Genomic DNA, 11,198 nt, shown 5'->3' with positions numbered 1-11,198 from the left:
AACCTCATTCCTCGTTTTGACAAAAAGTAAACCACAGTTCTTTATCTGAAAATTAGTGAAACCACGGGGGTTTTATTTGAACTTTCCCCTTATAAAAATTAGTATGAAACATAAAGTGAAGTATTAGGTAAGTTGTGCGCATGTTCTTGCAAAAGAAGTGGAACAAAAACTAGAGATATAAGCTTTAAGAACGTTAAAAAAAAAAAAAAAAAAGTAAGACATGTTAGTTAATAGGTAGCTTTATTGATTAATGAAACTTTTCATAGGTGCATGTGAAATGGTGGATCCATTATAGTTATTGGTAAAGCTTCACTCTTTTAATATTATAGCTAGCAATAAGGAATTCACAGCTTGTAATCATTGATACTAGGCTTTTCATTGAGTCGTTTGGTGAAGAATCTGGAAACATATTCACGAACAAAAACATGTTTATACTTTGGGGGATTTTCTTCTGATAATATCTCTTTTATTGGACCGTACATTCTGGCCGGTGAAGCAACACGCCCAGCAAAAAATCCTAGCACGGAAACTCTTGGAACTCTGCTTGGAAGCACCCTGTGCACATTGCTCTTCAACTTGTCATTTGATACTATCTGTCCAAATTAAATATCATTTAGCTACATTCATGCAAATTGTTCAAACTAAGGGATTATATTTACCTGAAGTAGATCACCAATGTTTACAACTACGCTCCCAGGAATAGGTTGAACGTCAACCCATTGATCCTGGTGGAGAACTTGGAGACCTCCTGTCTCATCTTGGACAAGAACTGTGAGGAATGTGTTATCTGTGTGTTTGGTTACTCCCATTGCCAATTCTGGTTCAGGACATGCTGGATAATAGTGGCATACTACCGTTCTCCCTTTGTTGCATTCTATTGATTTCAGGTAGTCTGGTTTCAGTCCAAGTGCTTCTGATAGTAATTCCAACAATGTCTCTCCTATTTTTCCAATTTCATCTATGAACCTCACTATTTCATCTCTGCAAATTTCACAAATTAATATTAAACAGAATTCCTTTATCATCCACTCCACAGAAAAGAAAGTAGGTAGCTACCTGCATATGGGTGGCAACTCCTTTGGGTCAATATGATCTGATCGAATCATGGAAACAGAAAGAGTATCTCTCCAGTCAGCCCTATGAGATTGGAAGAGATCATGGTTGCTATTGAATCTTACTCTTCTGCTTATATCACGAGAATAAAACTCTTTCTTCACTTCAATTTCTTGTTCATGGAATCTTCTTCCAGCCTCCATCACGTTATTTAGTACACTTAGCGGTATCCCATGATTCACAACTTGAAAAAAACCCCACTCCGAGGATGCTTTCTGGACTTCATTCACAATATTCGGGCGTCCGCTGCTGAGATCAATGACCGGAAGAGTGATTTGGGTACGGGGGTAATGCATATCCTCGGCTAGTTCATCGGGTGATCGGACAAACATTCTAGGAAGAGTTGAAACCCCATTAAGAACTAGACCTTGCACGCCTTGTTTCGTATCATCAAAAGCCTCTATCTCTTCCTTTCGATCATAAACCAATTCCATTTTCTTTATATGAATATTATTCTTAACAATTGTATATAGAAAGCAAGTACTGTTTCACATACTATTTTATAGGCTCTACATATTTACAAAGGAATCATACGTACGTCTTGACGTTATTTATTTTAATAGAATATGCGTTCAAGTTTTTATCTTATAGAATTATATTGATATTTATTTCTCCTATGAATATCCCCATCATAGAATTTGATTTTTATGTAACTCTTTCGTTAACTTTCAGGGCACTTATACATACAATTAACTATATTAATTCATGTCCATACAAATTAGTTTCAAGTTTATTAATTAATTAAAGGGATAATGTACTAATATAAGTTTATGGTTTTTGGAGAAATATCAATTTAGGTTCCATGTATAAAATAGCACTAGTATAGACTTAACGTTTAAAAAACGATACCAATTTAGACATCGATAACGGAACGTGACACGTTATTCATATTACTCCGTTAACTTATGTATTTCTCATATGAATATCCCCATCGTAGAATTACACTAACCATACATAAATAACATTTTTTTTATTGAATTTATATATCGATTATTTCCCATAAATATCACATAGCTTCATGCCTTTATCAGTCACGTAATTAATAAGTATCTATCATTTTTTGAGAGCAAAATATTTTTTTTGACAAGGAAGAATCATTTTATTAAATATCAGCAGCAAGAGCAGTACAGACACAAGAAGGAGGTACTGAAATCCAGACCTTCCTCTCAAAAGCAGGTGTAGCTGCACGGGCTAAAGAGTGAGCAGCGGAATTCGCTGACTTACGGATAAATGAGATTGACACATTAACTATATCCTTAATAAGGATTTTGCAGTCTTCAATAACTAGATCCAGAGTCGAATTGCCACTAGTTTCTCGCTGAATAGCATACAATAGCAATTGTGAATCCGAGTCCACCAACATGTCCTGCCTACCATACTCCTTCAACCAACTCAACGCCTCACGACACGAGATCGCCTCCACTAAAAAAGGGTCTAGACAGCAGTAAATAATACCGTTACCTGCAGCTTGGAACCCGCCACCGCTATCCTGCAGGATGAATCCGTAACCAGCAGTACCCGAGGCAGAAAATATGGCCCCATCAATATTAAGTTTTAAAATACTTGGCAGGGGTTTGCACCATTTCTGAGTTACATCAGCAGTCATCACCACCGCACCATGTCCCTGGCTCTGAGCAGCTTTCCAATTTGAGATAAACTGCATAGCAGTGGAGAAGAGTATGGTAGACGTCATGACTTGTTTTGACCATATTTTATTGTTCCGGTTAAGCCATAAGAACCAGCAGCAGACCGCCACCATACCAGTTTCTGACGGGAACAATAACCCCAGCTTCTCCCAGAACTCCCCAAACGAAGAGCAAGAATTTCCCAGTCCTGCAACGCTAGTCAGACCCCAGAAAAGTCGAGCCCGACGGCAGCTAACTAAGACATGGAAGTCGTCCTCCTCCGATTGCAGACATGACAGATACAGGTTATTGATCGGAACCCTTCGAGCAGATAAAGCGCTCAGCGACAGTAAACAGCCAGCCAAGGTTCTCCAAATTAGATTGTTTACCTTGGGTGGAACCTGAAGAGCCCACACCATATCCCAATTAACTCCGGCAATAGTCAATGATGGATTATTGCCATATTTTTCAGACCACAGGTGTTTATACGCACTTTTCACACAAAACTTGCCTCTCTTTCCCCAGTACCATCCCCACGCATCAGACACCAGACGGTGACTTAGAGCATTCCTACATATAAGTTCTGTATCCCGATCCACAAAGATCACATTGATTGATTCCAAGTTCCACTCCCCCGAAGGCTGTCGGATGTTATTCACAGTATCCACCTTAAGGCCCAGGAGTCGCGCACTTTCTACAAAAGGGTGGTCAGGGTCAGGCAGCCAAGGGTCTTCCTAGATGTTAATAGACTCCCCATTCCCAACAACGCGTCTAGCTCCAGAAATAACAAGCGACTATGCGGCATGTATAATTCTCCATAAAATTTGAAATAACACTTTGAAGTAAAATTTTCTAAAAAAATTCCTTGAATTTGTGAGTCTTAATAAATTTATCTTGTAAATTTTTTTTGGTTGCTCCAATAATACAAATTTTCTTATCTCTCATGGCTGTAGGCATGAATTGGTCGAACCAAGTAAATTTCTTATGATGTTTATTTTATTATTAATTATTCGATTAACTCGCATAAGTTGGCCTTCTTCTCCTAACAGGGTGGTATCAGAGTATATGGTTCTTTGGTGATTTAATTTTTATTAGATATGGTTTCATCTACAAAATTTGATATTGAAAATTTCTCTAGATCAATGAATTTTAGTCTATGACAACTGAAGATGCGTATACTCATCCAAAACAGATGGGAGGAGGCATTTGAGGGATTCAAAAGAAGTCTGTTTCTATGACGGAGGAGAAGTAGAAGCAACTCGGTAAAAAGGCACTCTCAACGCTATTTTTATTTCTTTAAAATAAGGTTATGAGAGAGCTCTCCAAGGAGACCAGCTCAGCCAGTGTTTGGCTGAAATTGGAATCAATATACATTACCCAACACACCAATATTTTGGGAGCTTGTTACTGATGAGTTGATTCAGTTGGAATTCGGGTCTCCGGTGCAACAAAGGCTTGTATCTATTGCTAAGAACATACCAATGGGATGGATACATCCACCAACGAGGTATGAAAATCCAATTTCATACGCATTTACTGTTGTAAGTGATGTGGAATCAGATGGTGATCCAAGTTCCTACAATGAGACTATCTAGTCAGTTGATTCTAATAAATGGTTGGTGGCTATTGAAGAAGAAATCGAATCCATTCATCGTAAGAGCACATGGAACTAGTTTGACAATCAAAGACAAGATGATAATTGGTTGCACATTGGCGTATAAGAAGAAAGAGGATATTCCTGGTGTGGAGGAGACATGCTGGGGTTGATTATCATGAAGTTTTCTCACATGCTGTAAAGCACACAATTATTCATGCTTTATTGGCTATTGCTATGAATGACTTGGAGTTTGAGCAATTGGATGCCAATATAGCTTTTTTGTATAGAGATCTAGAGAAGTAAGGGGTTTGAGATTGAATGAGAATAAAATCAAGTATGTTTGTTGAATAAATCTTTGTATGGGTTAAAACAGTCGTCGAGACAGTGGTACAAGAGGTTTGAATCTTTTATATAGTCACATGGTTACTCTGGATTATCTTATGATAGTTGTTTTATCTAAAGAAGGTTGTTCTATAAAAAAAATCTAAGGAAGGTTGGAGTTTCCTTCTTTGTTGTTATATGTTGATGATATGTTCATAACTTGTAAAGATCAATGATGTAAAAGACATTTGATGCTAGTCCGGCGGACATGAATCGTGGGATTAATTGAATTTGTATTTTTTATTTTTTACCAAATAAATTATTATATAAATACAATTAAAATATGAATTATACTATCTAAAAAATAATAATAATAAATATTTAAGATAGAAAAACACAAATATTTTAATATTTATTACATTAATATCCTTATAAAATAAAAATAAATAAAAATAACATGTTAATGAAAAAAATAAGCTTATAAAATAGTATTGGATAAGCTTCTTGACGAGGATCTTTATTTAGGATTATTTACAATAAAGCTCTTTTTTTTTAATAATTAAGACTTGTTTGTGTCTTATTCAGTTGCTTTATTCAGTGACTTGAATCCGTTGCCACTCTCCACTCTTTCAAAAAGAGATGATGTAATAGTTTCGTATAATATTTTTTAATATAAAAAAGTATTATATTAAGTAAATTAAAAAATATTGTAAATATTTTTTTATTATAAATATTTATGACAAATTTTATTTTATTTTTTTAATAAAGAGATAGATCAAATTTAACCCTGACGTTTTAAATGAAATGTAGATTAATTATTAACGTATGAAATAATAAAAATTAAACCCTAATATTTTCAAGCAAGATCAATTTTTGCTCATACGTTATAGAAAATTAGAAAAACTGGTTTAACGAGTATTCAACTGTAATTTCAGACTTTTCAAATATCAATTATGTCCAAGATATTTAGTGTATTACTAATAAAATTACAAAAATTCTGTTAAAATGTTAAATACTAAATCTGCTATATATAAGTTAATCATAATTTTATTTATCAAATTGTCTAAAATATTTACCGTGTCATTAATATAATTACAAAAAACTAACAAAAAAATGTACAAAACTGATTCAATTTATCGACAAATTTTTTTGGAAGGTCTGATGTGAGAATAAAATAACAATCAAACCAGTTTTTTTTTTTAAATTTTGATTGTACATGGCTAAAATTGATCTTACTTCGAAAGAGTTAAATTTTTATAATTTCATACATTGGACTAAATCTTCACTTTGCTTCAAACATTAGAGTTTAATTTGGCTCTTATCCATTTAATAAATTATTATAAATCATGATAAAATATATATGTATTATAGAATTTTTTTTTACTATCTGATTAATATGTTCTAAATTACTCATCCAATTAGTGTATGCGATTCTTTTTTTTAATTACCCATTCCGTCCAAGTATCCTAACAGATAAGGGTAATGAAATTAACATTATCCGTTTTTTTAATTACTTATCTTATCTAATTACCCTAACAGGTAAGAATATAAAATTTACAATAGTCGCTTATTTTTTGAATTACTCATCTCGTCCAATTACCCCTAACAAGTAAGAGGTATGAAAATGATATTACATGTTTATTTGAATTACTCATTCTGTCCAATTACCCTAACGAATAACAGTATGAAATTGATGTTACCTTTTATTTTTAAAATTACTCATCACATCCAATTACCCTAATGAGTAAGAGTATGAAATTGATATTACTCGTTTATTTTTTGAAATACTCATCCCGTCCAATTACCCTAATGACTCAGGATATGAAACTGCCATTACCCGTGGGTACCATATTTATTACATAAAAAAAAGATATATATAACATATGTTAAAAAATTAATACAAGAATTATAAAATATTTACTTAAAAAATACTTACATAAATATTTTTTAATTTATTTAATATAATACTTTTTTATATTAAAAAATGGTATTATTTCCTCCGTAAAAGGGAGGAGAGTGACAGTGGCTTCACACGTGAAAATCTAAAAGGGATTCCTACAACAAGTTTATCTTATTACAACGCTTTAGACGCCGTAATGAGATAAATAAATTTATTTAGGGAAAATTATAAAATTAAGTTAAATGGGAGATCCATTTATATTTTTAATCCACTTAGTCAACATATTACATATCTAGACTATGTTTGTGTGACTTTCCCAAAATACTCTCACCTTTTATCTTTCTGTTTCTCCCTTCTCTTCCTTACGCGAACGGTTGCTCTCCCAGAACTTTGATCTTCCTCTCTTCCTTTAAATTTCGCGAAATCTGCACCATTTCTCCACATTACCATGTATTTCTCTGCTTCCTCTCTTCATCTCTTGATTTTTCATCTTCCTAATCTTAGAAAATGAAGTCATAGTTCTTCATCTTCTTGTTCCTGCTCGTTCCTTGGTTTCTTTCTTCTTATTACCATCGAAGAAATGGTTATTCTACGTTATTTTCATCGTTTTCCCTAGTTTATCATATTGTTATTGTCGATTTTAAGGGTGAAATATACGAAAAATGTAAGTATTGTTTTTCCCATTTATTTATTAGCATTGTTTTTCCCATTTATTTATTAGCATTATTGTTTAAGTATGGTTAAAAATAGCCCGTTGTGAGGAAATAATTCTTAACCATTCTTAGATTATGAAATATTTCCTCAAACAACACCATTTAGGTGTTTAACCCTATGTGCGGGGAGCGATCCCTGCGAACACTAAACTGGGTTGGCGACCACCCAGAGATGGTGAAGAGGATGGACACTAAACTGGCAAAGTATCGTGAGTTCATTATAGAGTTGTCGGTGCACTCCGATATGATGATGTTGGACCTATCTCGGGCGATGGCCCGGGTTGCCAGAGTCCCTGGAGAGTTATTCCGGATGGATGGTGTCTCGAAGGCGAATCTGGGGTTGGAGACTTTGTCGGCCCTTGGTGTGGTAAGTTTTGTTTTTAACATGGTCATTTTCTTGAAGGCTAGAAACTTATCATATTGTTATGTTTGTAGGCTATTGCGAATGCGAACATGGTTTTTGATATGTGTGTGAACGATGAAAATGTGTTCCGGGAGATGGATGAGGGTTTGCGAGGCGCTGTGGCTGAGCTAGAGATGGTGAAGGCGAAGTTGGTCAATGCCGATGAGTTGCTCGTTCGTCATAAGGAGCGGATTACCAGTTTGTCCGACCAGCTAGCGGAGGAAAAGAAGAAGAATGTCGAGCTGTTGCAGCGATTGTCTCGTGATGTCGGAGAACTGCGGCGCCGCGGGCTGCTATTAAAATTGGATGTGCCTTGGACCCGCAATCTGAAGGAGACTTTATCGGACAAGACCCGCCAGCTTGCTATGGCAATCGAGGAAAAAGTTGGCGCTCAAGCGGAGAACGAGAGACTCCGTCGGGAACTTGAGCTAGCAAGGAAAGAGGCGGCGGATCTGCGGACTTTTGCTCGGCAGCGCGAAGAGAAACTGATCAAAATGGATCGAATGATGCTGATTTTTGCAGCTCATAGTGCTGGTTATTCTGTGCCTCCCGAGGTGATCTTTGCGCCAGATTTCTTCGACAAAGAGGCCCAGGCCAAAGTTGTGGAATTCTGTGGTCGGTTCAAGAAAAAGACGTGAACGGTGTCCTATTGTAATTTTTCTTATGTAATGATGTAACCGTACTCTGTTGGATTTTGGAAGATCTCTGTGAACTCTTTATCATTATCTCTGTACTTGATTTGATATCTACTTTTGATGAGCTATCTTTTATGTCTTGTCGTTTTTTAGCTATAAATTGGTGTCGTTTTTGTATTGAATTTGGGTGCTTCTATTCTGCTAAGATTTATTCTTTGTTTTTTTTGTGAGTTATCCTTCCTCCCGTATGTCTCTTCGGGATGTTGTCGATCCTGCCAGGGTGCTCGAAGTGCAGAAAGCGATCTCGACGATGCCTCACCCTTATGTGTATTGTCCGCCGAGGGATGATCATGATTTGGTATGAAATGTGCGATATGCCTCCCCGGTGTGGATGAGGCGGAGTACGAGCTCTCAATAAAGGACTATGGAAAGTGATAGTTCCATGCCTTATACTGGGTCGGTGACGGATTCCTGCGAGGTAGCTGTAAGTGCGTTTTCTTCGACTGAAAAGAAAATCTGGTCGCAAGAAGGGATTGGTTATCTTAATCCTGATGAGACAGTTGCTCCTGTTTTAAATCCTCATCCTTCATGGATTAAGAGGCATCTTACCGACGAGCTGGAGAGGGTAACTAATCTTCCTCATGAAATGGAGTATCGACGAGTGGGGCGTCATGCTTCACCGACTCATCCGTATGGTCCGACGTTTGTCGATCCTTTGAAGCCTCAAAGCATGGTGTTTCTCGAGTTTGCTAGGGAAGGATATCTTGGACCGGTTCCGGCTAACCCTAACCACCACGTGACCCATGTTGGCAAGGCATGTTTGTATCATAGGCAGAATGGGTATAATACTGATGAGTGTGTTGACTGGCGAGCAATGTATCAAGACTTGATGGATGATGAAGCTATACCCAACTCGGACCGTGTAAACGTGCAACTCACATGAATGTTTGTTTAAATTTCTGTATCTGTGCTTTCCTTTGATATGATGTACCGACTTATGTTTTCATGAATTTTACGATGCTTTCTTGCTTGTTTGTCAAAATGTATATTCGTTATCAGTTCCTATTAGGAAAGAAATATTGGGTTGATCCCGCATTTTCATGGGGCGGTCGAGATGCTTGAGAAAATTTGAAATAACGCTTTGAGTTATTCGTGGCGAGGACCTGATCGGGTAGCTCGCGTTCCGGTTAATTGGTAACAACATGGGGTTGTTTACACGATTTGCTAAGAGGCGTTCGAGATGATTGAGAAGCCTAGAAATAACGTTTTGAGTTATTCATTGCGAGGACCTCATTGGGTAGCTCGCGTTCCGGTTAATCGGTAACAACATGGGGTTGTTTACGCGATTTGCTAAGAGGCGTTCGAGATGATCGAGAAGCCTAGAAATAACGTTTTGAGTTATTCGTTGCGAGGACCTCATTGGGTAGCTCGCGTTCCGGTTAATCGGTAACAACATGGGGTTGTTTATGTGATTTGCTAAGAGGCGTTCGAGATGATCGAGAAGCCTAGAAATAACGTTTTGAGTTATTCGTTGCGAGGACCTCATTGGATAGCTCGCGTTCCGGTTAATCGGTAACAACATGGGGTTGTTTACGCGATTTGCTAAGAGGCATTCGAGATGATCGAGAAGCCTAGAAATAACGTTTTGAGTTATTCGTTGCGAGGACCTCATTGGGTAGCTCGCGTTCCGGTTAATCGGTAACAACATGGGTTGGTTTACGCGATTTGCTAAGAGGCGTTCGAGATGATCGAGAGGCCTTTGAATAATGTTTTTAGTTATTATTGAGCGAGGACCCTTGTCGGATAGCTCGCGTTCTTGCGTGATTGGTAATAACATAGGGTTATTGACGCAATCGGAGAGACGTTCGAGATTTTTGAGAAATCTGGGAATAACACGGTGTTTTGTAAACATGTATTTTTATTCATGATTCAGATTACAGGAGCTTATTGATAATATTTCTTCAATGTTTGGATGTTCCAGCTATTGTCAAAGACCGTCCCGTCCAAGGAGGCGATTTTGTAGGCCCCATTATGTAGGACCGTGTTGACTACATAGGGCCCTTCCCATGACTGTCCTAGCTTTCCTTTGGCGAGTAGAGATTGAGCGGCGGCTGCATCTCGGAGCACTAGGGCCCCTACTTGGAAAGTGCGGGGTCGCACCCGCTTGTTGTGATATCGTGCCAAGTTTTGCTTATGGGCCATGATATGGAGCAGTGCGTTAAGGCGCTCTTCCTCCAATCACTCTCCGGCCTCAGCAAGCTCTACGTCGTTGTCAGCTTGTTCGAAAGTTATCTGTCGAGGAGAATGAAGGATGACCTCGGATGGTGTCATTGCCTCCGCTCCATAGGTTAAGAAAAAAGGGCTTCGTCTTGTGCCGGAGTGTGGGGTTGTGCGATATGACCATAATACCGCTGGGATGTGGTCGGGCCATGCTTGTCCTTTGTCAAAAAGGCGTGCTTTTATACCACGCAGGATCGTGCGGTTGCTTACTTCAGTGAGCCCATTGCTCTGAGGATGCGCAACTGAGGTGTAACGACCTCTTATGCCCCACTTGATGCAGAAATCGCGAAATTGAGTGCAGTCAAATTGTCGCCCATTATCTGTGATGAATGAATGAGGGACTCCGAATCGGTATATTATTATTCGTTTTAGGAAGCTTATAACATTGTCAGCGGTTATCTTGGCGATAGCCTCCGCTGAAGGAAATTAGGGCTAAGGTATAGCAGCGGAAATATAAAAATTTTAGCCTATTTCCTTTTAACCATAGGATCCGTTAATCGTTATTTCATATAAAGAGGGATAAGAAGGAATACCTTTCGATGAACAATCTACCGTTGTTAAAGAAGCACCCACAATTCTTCTCCGAGGTTCCAACCACAAAGTTTAATACG

At 37.6% G+C, this 11,198-nt stretch overlaps 1 protein-coding gene across 1 annotated transcript; it reads right to left on the bottom strand.

Moving 5' to 3' along the window:
• Positions 1–344: 344 nt before the first annotated feature.
• On the bottom strand, positions 345–1,547 carry LOC136217151 (1-aminocyclopropane-1-carboxylate oxidase homolog 11-like). The gene is made up of 3 exons (XM_066003735.1): positions 1,057–1,547; positions 660–981; positions 345–593 (listed from the first exon to the last, which is right to left on the bottom strand). Exons 1-3 carry the CDS (start codon positions 1,545–1,547, stop codon positions 345–347), a joined length of 1,062 nt encoding a protein of 353 aa, XP_065859807.1.
• Positions 1,548–11,198: the final 9,651 nt, after the last annotated feature.

Source organism: Euphorbia lathyris, chromosome 2 (assembly GCF_963576675.1).
Source record: "Euphorbia lathyris chromosome 2, ddEupLath1.1, whole genome shotgun sequence".
In the NCBI taxonomy this organism is placed as follows: domain Eukaryota; kingdom Viridiplantae; phylum Streptophyta; class Magnoliopsida; order Malpighiales; family Euphorbiaceae; genus Euphorbia; species Euphorbia lathyris.
This window is presented reverse-complemented; position numbering and strand designations above follow the sequence as displayed.

Coding starts and splice junctions, on each gene's coding strand:
- LOC136217151 (XM_066003735.1), bottom strand. CDS start 1,547: ATGGAATTGGTTTATGATCGAAAGGAAGAGATAGAGGCTTTTGATGAT. Junction 982..1,056: donor GAGTTGCCACCCATATGCAG/GTAGCTACCTAC, acceptor TGAAATTTGCAG/AGATGAAATAGTGAGGTTCA. Junction 594..659: donor ACATTGGTGATCTACTTCAG/GTAAATATAATC, acceptor TAATTTGGACAG/ATAGTATCAAATGACAAGTT.